At 41.4% G+C, this 17,247-nt stretch overlaps 1 protein-coding gene across 37 annotated transcripts in view; it reads right to left on the bottom strand.

Annotated features, from left to right (window-relative positions):
* Positions 1–17,247, bottom strand: part of RBFOX2 (RNA binding fox-1 homolog 2) — a gene marked incomplete at its 5' end in the record, with an annotated part of 286,161 nt that overhangs the window by 64,387 nt on the left and 204,527 nt on the right. For 33 of the 37 annotated variants that reach the window (XM_080705590.1, XM_080705579.1, XM_080705611.1 and 30 more), the window contains one exon: positions 2,616–2,840. In XM_080705590.1, the coding sequence (XP_080561716.1) occupies positions 2,616–2,840 (225 nt within the window). Of the gene's footprint in view, positions 1–2,615; positions 2,841–17,247 lie in introns of those variants that run through there. The other 4 variants (XM_080705607.1, XM_080705606.1, XM_080705608.1 and 1 more) reach the window with 1 other exon arrangement.

Raw genomic sequence — 17,247 nt, 5'->3', positions numbered from 1 at the left:
AGTCTATACACATAGATTCCTAGTCTTATTTCAGTATTTCTAGGGAACTCTAATTGGTTGATATACAAATTACATACAGTGAACAGTTTTCTGATATGGACAAGAAACCTATTGTTTTTTTTTTTTGCAGTACTGGGGATGGAACCCAAGGGCATTCTACCTCCAAGCTACACCTCCAACCCTATTATTTAGCCTCATTATTTTCTGAAACAGGGTCTCAGTGAGTTGCAAAGGGCTTTGCTAAGTAGCTGAGGCTGGCTTCAAACCTGCGCGGTCCTCCTGCCTCAGCCTCCCAAGCACCAGCACGCCTGGCTGAGAAACCTAAACTGCATATACCTGTATTACATAGCACAGTTTGCCCTGGATCACCATCATCAGAAACATGCAATGTACTGTCGGAAACAATGGGAGGTGTAGTAAGAAGGGGAAAAAAGGGAGGAAAAGAGGCAGCAAAGAAGAGATACTCAGTGAGAAGCTGAAACGCTGACAGGAGTCAGGGAAGGCGTTTCTGGCTAGGATGGTATGAACAGGTCAGGACAGTACGGAAACTAGAAAAAGTTGTCAAAAGCAGTCACATCATAGCTCTACAATCAAAGGGGCAGTACACAGAGGGACTGCCTAAAAATCTGGGTGGCTGTGAAACTGCTCGAATGGGAGGAGGGAGATGTGAGAGGATTAAGAGTTGACCTCTCATCAAAAGCAGTGACTCTCATCAGAGGCTGGGGTGTGGGCGAAAATTACCAACCAAGAATTCTATAACTAATATCAGTCTTCAAAAATGAACACACAAAACAAGACATTCCCAGATAAACACTGAATTAGTTATAAGCAGACCTACCCTACAGGAAATAGTAAAATAAGTCTTAAGGATAAACATCAGACAATAACTTGAATCTACAGGAAGATATTAAGATCATTAAAAATGATTTGATAACCAAAATGTACTTAAGAATTATAAAAAGCAATACTAAATAAACAAACAATCTGATTAAAAAATGGGTCGAAGAGTTGGGTACGGTGACTCACACCTGTAATCCTAGCATTTGGGAGGCTAAGACAGGGGGGATCACAGGTTTGAGGTCAGGCTCAACAATTTAGTGAGACTCCCAGCAACCTATCAAGACTCTGTTTTACTTTATTTTATTTTATTTATTTATTTTGGGTGGTATTGGGGTCGGAACCCAGTGGCTTTTCTACCTCCAGACTATACTCCCAGACCTATTTTTTATTTTCTTTGGAAACAGGGTCTCACTAAGTAGCTGAGGCTGGCTTCAAACCTGCGCGATCCTCCTGTCTCAGCCTCCCAAGCACTGGGATTACAAGTGTGTGCCACCACGCCCGGCACAAGACCCTGTTTTAAAAGTAAGGGACGGGGGAGGTTGGAGCCAGGCATGGTAGCTCATGCTTGTAATCCCAGTACCTGGGAAGCTGAGACAGGAGGATCACAGGCTCAAGAACAGCCCCAGAAACTTAGTGACATCTTCTGCAGTTTAGTAAAATGCTGTTTCCAAATAAAAATAAATAGAGCCGGGCGTGGTGGCGCACGCCTGTAATCCCCGCGCTTGGGAGGTGGAGACAGGAGGATTGCACAGGTTCGAAGCCAGCCGCACTGGCTTAAGAGACCCTGTTTCCAAAAAAAAAAAAAAAAAAAAAAAAAAAAAAAAAAAAAAAAAAAAGCATAAAATAGGACTGGGAATGTAGCCCAGAGGTAGAAGGGCTTCCAGGAACCCTAATACCACTAAATAAATAAATAAATAAATAAATAAATACATACAAACAATAACAAATTTTAAAAAAATAGGGCTAGAGGTGTATCTCAGAAGTAGAATGCCTCTGAGGTCCACCTCCAGTGACATGCACACACAAGGGCTAAGAGTAGCTCAGAGGTAGAATGTCCCTGAGTTCAATCTCCAGTACCAAAATACAAAAGGGCCAAAGATCTGAACAGATCTATCACCAAAGACAAGATACAAAGAGGGAAATAAGCACATGAAAAGATGTCATCCTATCTCATCAGGGAAATGCTTAGACAGCAAAGAGATGCACTACAGAGTTAAGAATGGGGGAATCCGGAGGACTGACAATACCAAATGCTGAGGAGGATGTGGAGCAGCAGGGATTCTCACTCACTGCTGGTGGACGCAAATGCTACGGCCACTCTGGAGCACAGTTTGGCAGCTCCTCACTAAAGGAACACTTATAATGCTACCCAGGTTCTTGGTATTGACTCAACAGAGCTGAAAACTCAGGTCCAGGAAAATCCTATACAAGCCAGGTATAGTGGTGCACACCTGAAATCCTAGTACTTGGGAGGGTGACACAAGAGGATTGCAAAAACCAAAAGCTACAAAGAGAGCTAAAAGATACAATAAAAATTATTTCATATAGGGGTTAGTGGTGAAGTAATCCCTAGCACACCACATACGCAAAACTATGTAATAGAAATCAGTAAAGAACAAACAGGAACAACAACAAAAAAGATAGGAGACGCAGTAAAATGGCAGATGTAGAGCCACCCAGGAACCAGAATTCAAGGTCTTCGGGTCTTAGGGTTAGGGGAAGGCTTCCGTGCACCTGACAGGATCCTGCTTCCTCCCCGTTCCTGAGTCACATACCGTGAGAGATCCGTTCTGCGTGCTAGGCGAGTTGTTGCTCTGCTCTCCGTGGGCTTGCGTACTTCCGTAGAGAGTCAGGTTATGCTCACTGGTCTGGCCGGCATAGTCCTGAGTGTGTGGCACACCGTATTCTGTGGGAATTCCATTTTGTGGAGGTGGTGGGAACGGGATGGTAGTGAAAGGCTGAACCATTGCGTCAGGAGTTGTTGTTGGCTCCTGGTTACCCTAGAACAAACAGTGAGAGAGAAAGAGAAGAGTGACTATAGTTAAATCCTTACTAAGCGTCGGGTGTGATGGCGTGAGCTTATAGTCCCAGTACTTGGGAGACTGAGACAGGAGGATTGCAGTTCGAGGACAGCCTCAGCTACATATAGTGTGGCCCTCTTCATCTTAGGGAGACCGTGTTTCAAAATTAAGAATAAAAAATAGCACTGGGGGTGCAGCTCAGAGGTAGAATGCCCCTGGGTTCCATCCCCAGTAAAACACACACACACACACACACACACACACACACACACACACACCACATCCCTATTAATTACTTTCAAGGTGAGTATACAGAATTCTCTTAATATCCTCTTATTGCATAAGTAAAACAGAACATTTTTGTCTCAAGATTAGAAAAATATTGCTAAACATACATGTACAGATAGAGATGTATATAAACAGACGAACACACACACCTTGACTTAGGTCAATTTGTGGTTACTAGACAGGCCCAAGACCATTTCATGTTAACTAAATTACAAAAAGTAAATATTTTTTCTTTTTTTAAAAAATGATTTAAAGGATTTTATTAAAAAAGATAGAAATACAGAAGACAGTTACAGCCCCATGCCATTTAGGAGTGGCATTGGGGGGTGTTTTGAACAAAATCACCCTAATTTTTCTTTAAGTCAATTTTTTTTAAAATTAAATGTGGGAAACTATTGAGGCTTTTGGCTCCAAGGCCTCTCTCTCACTTCTGTTCTATCTTCAGGTTCAGATACAAATGAAGGGAGTCTTGTGTTACAGATTTTACAAAGCCTTTACTATCCCACCTTCTTATCAAGTGACCTATCCACCCACCTCCTATTTATCCCTTATAAAGATATGAAGCATTTTCCCCCCAGGATATATAAGTCTGCAGAGTCCTGTGCAACTATCTTTCTGGAAATACAAAGCAGAGACAGCCAAAGGCTTCAAAACATTACTACTGAGACGCCTCCACCCATGTTACAGATATTAAAACATGAGAGATCAAAGAAAGTCTGGGTTGGTGTCACCTGGCCCCTTCCTAAACAAAACACCGCTTCTCTCGTACAAAGGTAATCATCGTTCTCCTTTCTCCCAAGTCCCAATCATCCTTCTTGACCTCGGTTGGAGAGGGACTTTCTGACCATGGACAGCAGCACTTCCTGCAACATCTTCTCAACATCATCCCAGGCCTGATTCACCATTGACCTGGTCTTTAAATTCTTGTGGAAACACCTCTGTTTCCCATCACTATGTAAATTTGTGTCACTATCTGTAGGTCAGGATAATACACACACACACACACACACACACACACACACACACACACACACACACACTTAGCTATTTGGGGATTCCCACTAAGGAAATAAATTCTTTTCTTCTCCCTCAAATTATCCAGTTCTCGATCTGTGCCTATCTAGCCATATGAAGCCTACTACTTCAGGGGCCCTCGCAGGATTCACTGGCCTGAAAAAGATATGAAAGAGAAAAGAATTTAAATTCCTGGGCTGATGCAGGAACAGAGCAGGACACCAAAAGGCACTGTGGATCTGCAATGCAGACTCCAGGTACAAAGGGCCCGCCAGGAAGGGTCCACAGGGAGGTCTACTAACTAACTGGTAAAGGCTGAAAGACGCAGTTTTCATGTTGGGACTTGTTCCCCAAGTCTCCATTCTCCACCACAGCCCTGCCAAGAGTAAGATTCTGGTGGCCTACAAGGACAGAACACCATATAAAATCTCTCTCAGAGCAGTCTTCACAGAGCTGGTTCAGTCAACTGAATAACACATCACTTAGCAATGGGGAACAGGAGAAAGGTACAACAGATAAAATCATTAGATAATAATGATCCTAGTAACATAAAATCCTATCACCAGTGAAATATTAAATTTAAGTGTTATCTATGTAAGGAGTTTGGTGTGATCTGCTCTTGCTGCAACACAGTCTTGACAATAAGACATCACCGGCCCCACACAGTCAGGACTACCTCCAAGACACAGTGGCCATGCTCACAATTCATCATTCACCTTGCTTCTGAGGAGCAGAGCTGCAGCATTTATTATACCTAACAACCAGGCAGAGGAAATGCTTATAAATACCAACATCAAGATCTAGTCCCCACAGACTAGTGTTCAAGGAGTTGGAGCCCTGATGCTTTGTGGTGCAGGTGATCTGGGTACCACACTCTGAGAAGCAGTGCTCTAGAGGCCATGGCTGGCAGAGAGGAGAGGATCAGTGGCAGCACACCTCCAGAAAAGGCCCTAAGAGGGATGAGACCAGAGAAGGCACAAACTATGAGTAGAAGGCAATAACAGCCATATGTAAGGTGGTTTTTTTTGCGGGTCTGGGGATGGAACCCAGGGGCATTCAACCTCTGAGCTACACCCGCTGCCCTATTTTTTTATTCTTTACTTTGAAACAGGGTCTCACTAAGTTGCGGAGGGCCTCACTAAGTAGCTGAGGCTGTCCGCGAACTGCGATCCTCCGGTCTCAGTCTCCCAAATGCTGGGATTACAAGCATGTGCCACCACGCCCAGCTGTAAGTTTTTTGAAAGCAGAGGATTACTTGTTTATAAGAAACTTACAGATATGAGAATAAATTTTTATTAAACAAACTATTTCTAACGTTTTCCCCCCAAGAGTCTAAGTCTGCTGAAATGCAGGCCTAACAATGGCTCCTCTTCTCAGAGTGGGTATACTATAGAACCAGGCCTCAGAGCATGTGTGCTGCTGCCCTGTGAGGGACAGGCAATGCGAGGGCTGGTGAGATGTGCTCTTACTAAGACAAGAAGCAAAATTAATATTAATTAGGCAACATCACATGCTTAGAATAAAAACAAACGATAGCCACTAGTATAGGGCAGGTATAGGCTTAGCAGATAAGAACACTGCAAGCTTGTGTCCCAATCAATCAATCAATCAATCAATCTCTCTCTCTCTCCCTCCCTCCCCCCTCCCCCCTTCTCTCTGTCATTTGAATTACTCAGAAAGAAAAGCCAGACCGACCTCTTCCCTGAGGCTGAGTTCTGTCATCTCTCTCAGCAGTGAATATTTAAACAGGAAAATAAATATTTCACAACAAAGCCATTCAAACCAATAGTCTATGAGGTTAAAAGTTACAAACTCTGTAATTGTCTCAATATCTCCAACCCCTTAAAAGCTCTTTTTTCCTTAAAGAAGTACCTAGAACCTGAACTATCCATGAATCATGTCTTCCATCATCAAGAGGCCCCCGGAGCTGCTCTGATCTGGCACCTGCTTCCCCAGAAAGGGAAGACCCTATAAACAATTGATAGGCATGTGTCTTCTCTAGCCCATTTAAATGGTGATTTATACAACCTGTGGTATTTTTTTTCCCAACCAAACTTTTTACTACAATTTAAATTAATTTGCTCTTTATTTTGTCTTTGTAGATAAGCAGGTTATATATCTTCCATGTTTAACTGAAATATATAATATGTATGTATATATTATTTTCTTTGGTGGTACTGGGTTTGGAACTCAGAGGTATTCTACCTCCAAGTTATACCCAAAATCTGATTATATTTTTTACTTGGGAAACAAGTTTTCACTAAGTTTCAAAGGGCCTTGCTAAGTTGCCAAGGCTGGCTTCAAACCTGTGATATTCCTGTCTCAGCCTCCCAAGTACTGGGATTACAAGTGTGCACCACCATGCCCAGCAAAACTGAAATATTCTTAAATATAGTCATAACTCAGGTTCAGAACAAAACATTTGTAAAGCTTTATAGTATCTTCAGAATTACAAAGTATTTAATTATGCTTAGTGGATTTTATGCCACTTCTTTAAAATGGCAAATTCAAGCCAGACATGGTGGAGCACACCTGTAATTCCAGTACATGGGAGACTGAGATAGGAGAATTGCAGATTTGAGGACAGCCTCAACAAGCAGTGAGACTCTCATCAACCTAGCAAGACCCTGTTTCAAAATAAAAATTAAAAAAAAAAAGGACTGGGGGTATATCTGAGGTAGAATGCCTCTGGGTTCAATTTCGAGTAACACACACACACACACACACACACACACACACGCGCGCGCGCGCGCGCAAATTCATATGATATTGTATCCTAATGCACTAAGTTTTCCCTATTCCCTTCCTAGAATAAAATGCATTTTGTCTACAACTCTGCTTACATGGTGGCTTATATGCCCTCTAATCATTTCATAAATAAAGTCCATTAACCAATTAGAAAGAACACCCAAAGGCCCATGAGTGCAGAGGCCGAGACACACTGGAGTTCCTGGGAGCAGGAACGAGGAGGCCTCCATGGCCAGGAAGCGAGGGTGAGGGGGCAAGTGAGAAAGGGGGCGGAGGGAAGAATAACGTTTGGGAGAAGCTCATGGAACCTCTTGCAGGGATGGGGATCCTGACTTTCACACCCAGTGAGTTTTGAGCAGAGAAGTGGCTAGTCAGACTTAGGTTTTAAATGGGTCACTTGGCAAAGGCAAAGCAGGTAGACTCATTAGGAGGCTCTAATAGTCATCTCGTTGGGAACTGACAATGGCCCGGCTCAGGGGCAGCCTAACGTGCCATCACATCCTCAAAGATATCTTATGCTGTGCTACCCTCCAGTTTCTTTAAACCTATTATTCTTTCTTCTTAGAAAGCCTTTCTCCTTTCTACTCATTTACTAATTTGTACGCAATCTTTTATATGTTGCTCAAGCAGCTACTCTTGTAGAGGTTTCTAATTAACCTAAGTTGGGGGAGGAGTCCCTTCTCTTACATTATAGCACTTATATTATAACTATCTGTTTATGTAGCTACTATTTTTACACAACATGAACTCTGAGAAAAGGTAATTGTCCAAGTCGAATTCACCTTTGTAACTGCCTAAAAACTCACAATAAATATTTGTTTAATATATATATATAGCCAGGCATAGTGGCACACACTTGTAATCCCAGTACTTGGGAGGCTGAGACAGGAAGGAGGATCACAGGTTCGAGGATAGCCTCAGTAAGTAGTGAGACTAATCAACCTAGTTAGATCCTGTTTCCAAATAAGAAAAAATTGGAAGCCGGGAATGGTGGCACATGCTTGTAATCCTAGCATTCTGGAGGCAGGAGGACTGCGGTTTGAGGACAACCTCAGTTACTTAGTGAGGCTCTTTCTAACTCAGTGAGATGCTGTTTCAAAATAAAGAATAAAAAATAGGGCTAGGGGTGCAGCTCGAAGGTAGAATGCCTCTAAGTACAATCCCCAGTAACCCCCCCCCCACGAAGTATGTTACAATCTAGTGGTATATATAGATAGCTCTAGTTTTTTTTTTTTTTTTTTTTTAAGGTTATAACCAAAATGGAAACCAACAATGGAGCATGTTATAAGCAAAATAGGAAACCAAGCATGGGGAAGGCAGTTGACAAGAGGAAGGGGGACAAGGACATCAGTTAGAAGGAAGCTATGAACTTTAAAGGGGCTGATCATAAGACCATGAACAACTGGACAAAGATGATTACTGGCCACATGCTAATCACGATCCAAACACTGGATCAGCAGAAACTGGCACAAGGACCAGGGAGGAGGAGATGATGACTTGATTTCCTTCCCAGGGAACTGCACACTAGGGGGAAGTCAATGTAGAGGGAGGAAAGAGAAATGATCGAGTCTAGCAGTCCAATAAGATTATCCTTTTCCCAAATACATTCTAAGAGAGCTTTGATTATTATTTCTAAAGTATATTTGGTAATTCATTTTTCCTTTTTAAGGTTTTATAAAATTCATACACACATATAATAGCAAATCAAATCGGCACAGAGAGCTTATGATGAAAGGCAGTGGTGAAGTGTTCTCTCTGCTAGGTGTATTAGTTAGAAGGTTCCTTGATGTTTTCTTTGTTCTTAGACTTCCTTTTTGCTTCCGCTGGTTTTTTTTCATTCTTCAGGTTCATCTGAAGAATGATTCTCAGGCTCCAGTGGCCCAGGCAGGACAGGCAGAGCTGGTGTGGGTTTCCTCTGCTAACCTGTTTTCTGTTAGGTCTCTCTGGAGTTAACTGGAACAGCATGGCACTGGAATACTTCGTTATAATGTAACTAACCTACTGGGAAAATGTGGAATGCTCTCCCTCCATCCCTTCATATATCAGAGGAAAGGAGTGCTAATATCTAATACAAAAAGAACTAAACTTCTCAAAATATTCTGACTGACTTCTTTGGAGATAAGTAATCACGACATTTTCCTTTTTCAAGCTGAAGGAAGGGATGGCACAGTAGTTGCCCGGAAGGGCTTGGGAAGGGTACAGCAAAGCCAGGCAGGCGAGTTACCCCTTCTAAACGGGAAATCCCTGTTCTACTCTCACTTTCCTTCACAGAGCCTCTCTAGGGCTCCTCCTGGCACACTGGCTTCCCACCAGCAGCCTCTGGGAACTAAATACCAGGCTTCAGCTCACCCTCTATTTCCCCCACTGATTGGTACCTGCACACCTTTTTTCCAGAAATCTGCTTACCTCTCTTGATAATTAGTAATATCACTTGTCACCCTTTTCTACTTGCTATTACCGATTTATTTCCTTTTTGTACTACTGTAATTTCAATGATAACAATATAAAAGAGATGGAAGTCAACTGAAAGCATCTGTCATCTTGATCTAGAAGTCACAATTTACTTTTTTATAAAAAAAAATTCAATCATAAGTAAGCTCTAGAATTCCAGGTTCCTTTAGAAATCTGAGAATGGTTTTGATTTTTGAGATCTGTAAAATAACCTTTAAAAAAATTTTTTTTTGTGTGTGTATGGTGCTAGAGATTGAACCCAGGGGGCAGTCTACCTCCGAGCTACACCCCCAGCCCAATTTTTATTCTTTATTTTAATACAGGGTCTCACTACGTTACAGAGGGCCTCACTAAGTAGCTGAGGCTGGCTGTGAACCTGCGATTTTCCTGTCTCAGCCTCCCAAGTACTGGGATTACAAGTGTCTGCCACCACGCCCATTTTAATCATACATCTTAATGGAGTACAGGATGGTAGAGGCACACATGCACACATCACTCATTCCGCCCTTCCCCGCTTCCCACCCCATTCCCTCCCCGGCCCGCCCTCTCATGTTTGACTTTGATGTGTTTATGAATGTACATCATGTAATTGGAGAATCTCCCTCTCCCCCTCCCATTCTCCTCAGCTAGGTCGCCTTATTTGCTCATCTTTGGCTTCTCCCTCTCTGTCTAGAGTTCCTCCTATGACCCTTTTTCTCCCTAGCTTCCGCATACTAGGGAGAGCATCCAATTTTTTTACTTTTTGTGACTGACTCATCTCACTTAGCATATTGTTATCCAGTTCCATCCATTTCCCTGCAAATGACGTAATTTGGTCCTTCTTTTTGGCTGAGTAAAATTCCATTGTGCACGCATCCTTTTACAAGAGACTTGTTAAAAAGCAAATTAAAGATTAAAAGGAAAATGAAGTACTTGCTACAATTCTTGATATAGCCCTTGTATTCATGCTTTAGTAAATTTGGCACATTTAGATTACAACAACCCAGAGAAGTACCAGAACTAAAGGTGTGCTACCAGTACACCCAGCACTGTGTGCTAAACACAATTCTCAATCTTGACAAGCACAAAAGATTCCCAAGGTCTGACCACTCTCAGAAAACAAAACAAAGGCAAAATCAAGTATTTTCCAGTTGGAATGCCTATTTCTACACCTCCTTCTTTCCTTCCTCATGAATGTAATAGTTGCCAGAATCAGAATTAAGAATAAAGGGGCAAAATAGCTCCCATTATCCTATCTCTAACAAACCATCAGTAACAACGCGCTGTGGAGTTTTGACTCTTCAGTCAGGAATTGCAACTAAATACAAACAATTCAATATTTAATACTTCAATATAATAAAGACAAATCTAGAGAAGAAATATGACTTCCATGTTAAAAAAAGACATTGAAAAAGCTATCATAAATAGGCTGTGATTACTGAACAGGAAAGCATACCTCTGAGTAAGAGAGGATATTCAAATTAAGAAAATTGGCATGCAGAAAACTGAGCTATGGAGTTCTGAAACTAGCTATGAACAGCACCAAAAATAAGCAATCTACATTTCAATGGCTGTTTAGTAATAAAAACATTCCCAGATTTCACTCCATTTTTTCCTATGAATTGGTTGTCAATGTTCAAAACCAAAAGAATCTTTGAGCACATAAACTAACAAAGGTCATATCTATTTCTTCTCTCTACTTACAATTTTCCCTACCTAGAACTTCATTATTATCATTATCAAATAAACTAGCCAAACCAGATTCATCCAAGAACAAATTTTCGGCAAAGAATGGCAGCCCGAGATACGTGAGTTTAACTTTTTACTCACTTTTAAGATTCTCCTCTTCAGGAGTGAAGCACACAGAGTCATTAACGGTCTGAACTGCACGAAGGCTGTTCTGACAGTCGAGGACAGAGAGACTATGGGCAAACGAGCTCCAGCTCCAGTTCTGTCACTGCTTCGCTGCATGACTTTGAACTTGCTTCCCCTCTGGATCTACATCCTGATTTGTCAAATGAAGTTCACTTTAGCTTAAGAATTTATGATTCTGAGATAAAGGTACCTTACTCAAGGGATAGAATACAGTTAAAAAGGAAGATGAAGAAATATCAGATATATTATCTCATATAAAATAAGATGGGTGTGGTGGTCTATAATCACGCACTTGGGAGGCTGAGATAGGAGGATTGCAGGTAGGAAGCCAACATCAGCACCTTAGCAAGTCCTGTTTCAAAATAAAAAACAAAATAGGGCTGAGAGTATAGCTAAAGGGTAAAATGCCCTTGGGTTCAATTCCCAGCACCTGTGCACAAAAATAACTATTTTCTTCTGTTCATATAGCATCAGCAGAATGTCATAGTTGATCTTTTCCCTTGCCCCAGATAGCTAAGAGCTAGTCTATAAAGTCAATATTGCCAACAAATTCAATACCTATAAATTTGATCAACTACCAATCAAATATTCAGATGGAAAATTATTATATCAAACAAGTAGACTCTTCTTTCTTGTCATTATTCTCTAAACAATAACAACTATTTATATAACACACTGTATTAAGTATCATAAGTACACAGAGATGATTAAAGTATACATGAGAACCAGGCGTGGTGGCGCACGCTTGTAATCCCTGCGCTTGGGAGGCTAAGACAGGAGGATCGTGCTGGTTTGGAGCCAGCCTCGCTGGCTTAAGAGATCCTGTTTCCAAATTTAAAAAAAATATAAAATAGGTCTGGGAGTGTAGCCCAGAGGCAGAAGGGTTTCCAGGAACCCCAGTAACACACACACACACACACACACACACACACACACACACACACACACACACACCAGTGCACTGGGCGAAACTACAGAGAAACTATCCCCAATAAACTTAGAGGAAAAGAAGGCTAGAAACACAGTGAACTGTGACCCACATACAGGTCATGGACTAGTTATGGCCTTATAAATATTCAAAAGTAGTAGGCAAAGACTAACTCTTGGCCATTCTGACTCTTGGCCATGGGAGGAAAAGGAGAGGGAAATGGGTGTACTCAATGGCCCCATGGGCTTCCACTCCCTAAAGTTTCACTGTACCTTTCCATTTCTCCTGCTTGGTCCTGTCCTTCTTCCCTCCTTCCTGGGAGGCTAGACCTCCCATGCCAGCCACTCTCACACTACCTTCTGGATACACGCAGCCTTTCACTAAAATAGCTACAAGGGTTTTCTATGTCTTTCCCCAAATAGCTGTTTATTTCAACTTCCCCATCTTTTAGCCAAGTAAAATATCCATTTTCCAAACTATTTTATAGTTTAAGTATTAGCTGAGTTAAGTAATAAGCATTAGAATGAGTGATTACTCAATTTAACTCCCATTTTGCATTTCAAAAGAGGATCTAGTCAATGAATTAACAAGAAAAAATTCATTAATTCAAGAAATATTTGCTGGATGCTAAAACTGAACCAGACATGGTAAAAACATGACAGTTTAGTCCCAATCCTGAAAGAATACAGTCTGATAGGAAAAAAACCAGACAAATATATTCAGCTATAGCACTATAAAACATAGCCCTTCAAGAACAACATACGGAGAAAGCTACTGCAACACAGAAACAACTAGTCAGAAAGGGCAAGGCTCAACTATTTATATAACACACTGTATTAAGGTAAGTGAAACTGAAGAAAAACCTGTAAAGACAAGAAAATAATATTTTGGGAGAAAAAGGCATTCTGGCTCAAAGTAATAATATATGGAAAAGAATGTATGTAAGAAGGTATAAAGGCACACTTGAGGAGATACACACAGTTCAGTTTTGGGGATAGGAGGGAAGGAGTAAAAGTAAAAAAAGAAGAATCTTCATATTTCTGGGAAGAAAAGATGAAAGAGCCAATCAGGGGTTGTATTTCAAATGGGACTTGAGATGACCTGTCAAAACTATGTCCCTGTTAGCAGGATGCGTGGGAAATCCTCACCTATCTTAAAACAGTAGCATGTAGTCCAATGTCCAGCAACCATCTGTTTTTGTGTAACCTGCAAGCTAAGCATGGTTTTTACATTTTAAAATGGTTGAGCAAAACTCAAGTAATATTTTGTGACACATGAAAATCACAGGAAACTCAGCTGGGCGAGGTGGCGCACGCTTGTAATCCCAGTACTTGGGAGGCTGAGACAGGAGGATTGCAGAATTCACAACCAGCCTCAGCTACTTAGTGAGACCCTGCTTCAAAATAAAGAATAAAAAATAAAAAATAGGGCTGGAGGTGTAGCTCAGAGGTAGAATGACTGTGGGTTCCATCCCCAGGACTGCAAAAAAAAAAAAAAAAAAAAAAAAAGGAATAAAAAAAATAGGGCTGGGGGTGTAGCTCAGAGGTAGAATTAAATCCTGAGTGAGTGTGTGTGGGGGGGTGGAGATGGAGTGGAAAATTACATGAAACTCAAATTTCAATGTCCATAAATGTAGTTTGACTGGAATGTAGCCAGTGCTCACTCTTCTGCATATTGTCTATAACTTATTTTGTGCTATGGCAACAGGGCTGCAGGGCTGTGACACCAACATCACAGCCTGTAAAGCTATGTGGCTCTTTTCAGAAAATTGTGGACGTTTGCTCAGAGTCTTTTAAAATCCAATTACCTTCACTGTATCAGTTTGTCTCTTCAAATTTTCTTACAAGAAATCTTATGATCAACCCTAGGTAAAAGAATATAGTTATCTATTGCCATATTTCCTGCGTAAATATTCCTTTAAAAATGAAATGTCAGCATTTGGTTGTAGAATTTTATCTTGTAATTCTAAATGAATTTAATATCTCCAGTTGTATGATTTTGTTATAATTTTTAAAAAGTATTGCTTTTGTTAATAGCAATCTAGTTATTATCTATTTCTTGAGTGGTTAATTAAATTAAAAACATTATCCTAATATTCTGAAATGGCTATCCCTTTCAAAAAGAAATTCAAGAGGCATGATGAAATGACATACCAAAGTAAAGCAGGCAATGCTTCTGCAGTGGTTCACAGTACTATTAAATCACAATGTTTCTGTGGTGGTTCACAGTATTATTAAATCACAATGCTTTTCAAGGGCTTACATTTCTGTTTCACTTCAATTTTCAGTAGAAAATACAATTATGTTTTACCATAACTATTGATCTAAAAGGGCCTATAATTCCCAATATTGGTTTTGCAATACCTTTTTAAAATTCAAAATCTCAAGAGAAGTAATAAGATTTACTTTTGCCAATTTTCAACATCTTTTCAGTGTCAATTTCTACATCAATTCAACTGGCATTTTCACAACAGTATTTCTAACATGTTTAAAATGAAAATCTCAGTGATCATTAACGGAGGCTAGAAGACAAGTAGGTTCTTACATAAAGAGATGAACCCGCTCTAACTGTGATGCAGAAGAGTGAGGAGGCCATGATAAAAACGGAGGTGAGCTCATCCTAAGGAAGGTTTCCTCTTTATACTGGCCAACAATGGAACAATTATGAGGAACTTATGAGGTAGTAGCATAATGGAGTATCTCAGGTTTGGAATCTGTTTGTATCCAGATTCACCAGGTGTAAATTCTAGTATCTCAAAGTTTTGGGCAACAAAAATGGGGGAAATACCACCAACTTCAAAAGGTGACTGGACAAGTGACATGATCTGAATGCAACTGTTACATTTGCAAATGTGATATACATGTAAACTTGGTGCAAAGTAGGTATGCATAAACAAGCTACTTCAATGACAGTCAATATTCGTGGTGGTCAAAACAGGAATACTGAACCAAGTTAATGAGGTTTAAATCCTAGCACTGCCAGGATTCAGTGAATTACAGTGAGTAAAGCGTTGAGAACAGTATCAGATGTTGATACCTCATGAGCGTGTATGGGATTCACCATTATTACAACTATGAGCCAGCACTGTTCTAGACCCTGGAAATACAAGAGGCTACTGCAAGCGGAGAGTTCTCATGCAGCTTAAGTTCTCTGTGGAGGTGGTGAGGGGGGAGAGATAGACAACGGACAAACAGACAGCAAGTAATCAAAAGCTTTAAAGTCAGTGACAGTGAAGACGAAGAAGGCTGGGAAGCGAGCGGTGAGGAGGGCTGGTTCAGGAGGAGGCCTCCCTGAGAAGCCATGAGTGGACAGAGCAAGGCACACAGTCAGCGGAAAGGACATCCAGGCAGAGGAGAGGCCCTGACCAGGAAAGATGCGAGGTCTGCAGCCAGTGTCAATGGAATGGAACCAGGAAAGGTTGAGAAGAAATGAAGGCTGGACGGACGGCAAAGTTCCCCATCATGCGGGGCCTCAGAGACCTTTGGTAGAACATAGGATTTTGAGTCTGAAGGGAAACAATTGTAAACTTAAAGCACAGGATTTGCAAAATTAGATTAGCATTTTAAGTGACTTACTCTGGCAATGACCCCTGGGGAACTATTTGACTCCAAGGTTCCCTAAATTTAATGATTCTAATAGTAAGAGAAGATCATTATTTAGAGTCTGGAAAACGGAAATAATACATCATAATGGCAGATGCAGCATTGTGCCTGCCTAGGAAAGGCTGGGCATTGGCGCCCAGGGGCAAAGGTACTGCAATCCGGCAGCCAGGCATTTCTGCAGGGAAGCAGCTGTTCGTGCTTGGTGGGGTTCATGTGCGTGTTGTGAACAAGTGTTCAAGGAAGATTTCACAGTAGATTGGGAGAAAACAAAGCAGAGTGAAGAATGATAGCACAGAGGGGAATACTGGGGATACCGACACTGTCGGACTCCAGAGAGATCTGGGTGGCACAAGGGGCTCTACTGTCAGTGTACTAGTGGTTCCTAGAAACATTCTGGATATTCCATATAGGTGTTCATGAAACAGCCCCAGGTTAGGCGTTACATGATGAGAAGTTAAAATGTGTGCATTCTACCAGCCAGAAGTGAATTAAGATGAAATGGTTCCCAATGGCCCTCTGTATGGATGTGTCTGGATTTCAGTCACTGAGAGGGACTGGGGAGGCCATTACCTTTCAACATGGAGGTGTCCTCTGTAGCAATACAAACTTCAATAGCAGGTTGTCAAACACTATGCTTACCTAGTCTCGACTGTAAAATCAAGCAGAAAGATAAAAGAAAAAATAATAGATGTATGGGGCACAGAAGAAGAAAGTGTGTATGTGGTGGGGGGGGACAGACAAAATAACATTTAATGAATCAAAGGGTTCACACTTCATCACGCCTCCATTTATAGAATTCTGGATATCTTTTCAGGAAGGCTCAGCGCTTTTTATAACCGCAATTCTTTGTAGGAGCTAGTCTTGGTCTTGGCAAGGAAATGGTTATAACTGAAGATATGGAGCAGTGCAGAAGAATTCAGAGAGAAGCCAAATCATGGAAAAAGTGAGGCCTTTTTTGTTCACTGTAAAGGAATATAAATTTAGTCTCCAACCCACAATCCCGCCTGTCCCCTAACTTCCCCAGAATCCTGCACAGCCTGTATGAAGCAGAAAGTGTGCCAAAACAAACAGCGTGGGCTCAGCCCCGTGGATGAGGGCGCCGGGGACCGGGTGGAAGGGAGCGTGACGGGCAGGCAGGCCACAAAATGGAGCCTAAATAGTCCAAGGACTTCCAGAATTCACAGAAAATGGGGTATACTTGGCAAAATCATACCTGAGATTCCCTATTCCAACTCATTTCCAAAAACAAAAGCAGAAAGGATAGGAGAAAAGGAAACAAAGCAAAACCTACCTGCTCTCTTATCTGTCTTTAATTAAAGCATAAAATACCCTCCTCCCTTCTCTCTTCTCCCAAACACCTAGGAACAGAAGAGGAACTGGCAGCAGCTCAGGTGAAAGCCTTCAGCCTCCAGCTAGAGAGGGGAGATAGCAGACAATGGAACTGGTGATTCATTACAAAAGAATACACTCCAGAGCAGCCCTGCCACATGGACGCTGCACC

The sequence above is a fragment of the Muscardinus avellanarius genome, assembly GCF_963383645.1.
Source record: "Muscardinus avellanarius genome assembly, chromosome: 11".
In the NCBI taxonomy this organism is placed as follows: Eukaryota; Metazoa; Chordata; class Mammalia; order Rodentia; family Gliridae; genus Muscardinus; species Muscardinus avellanarius.
This window is presented reverse-complemented; position numbering and strand designations above follow the sequence as displayed.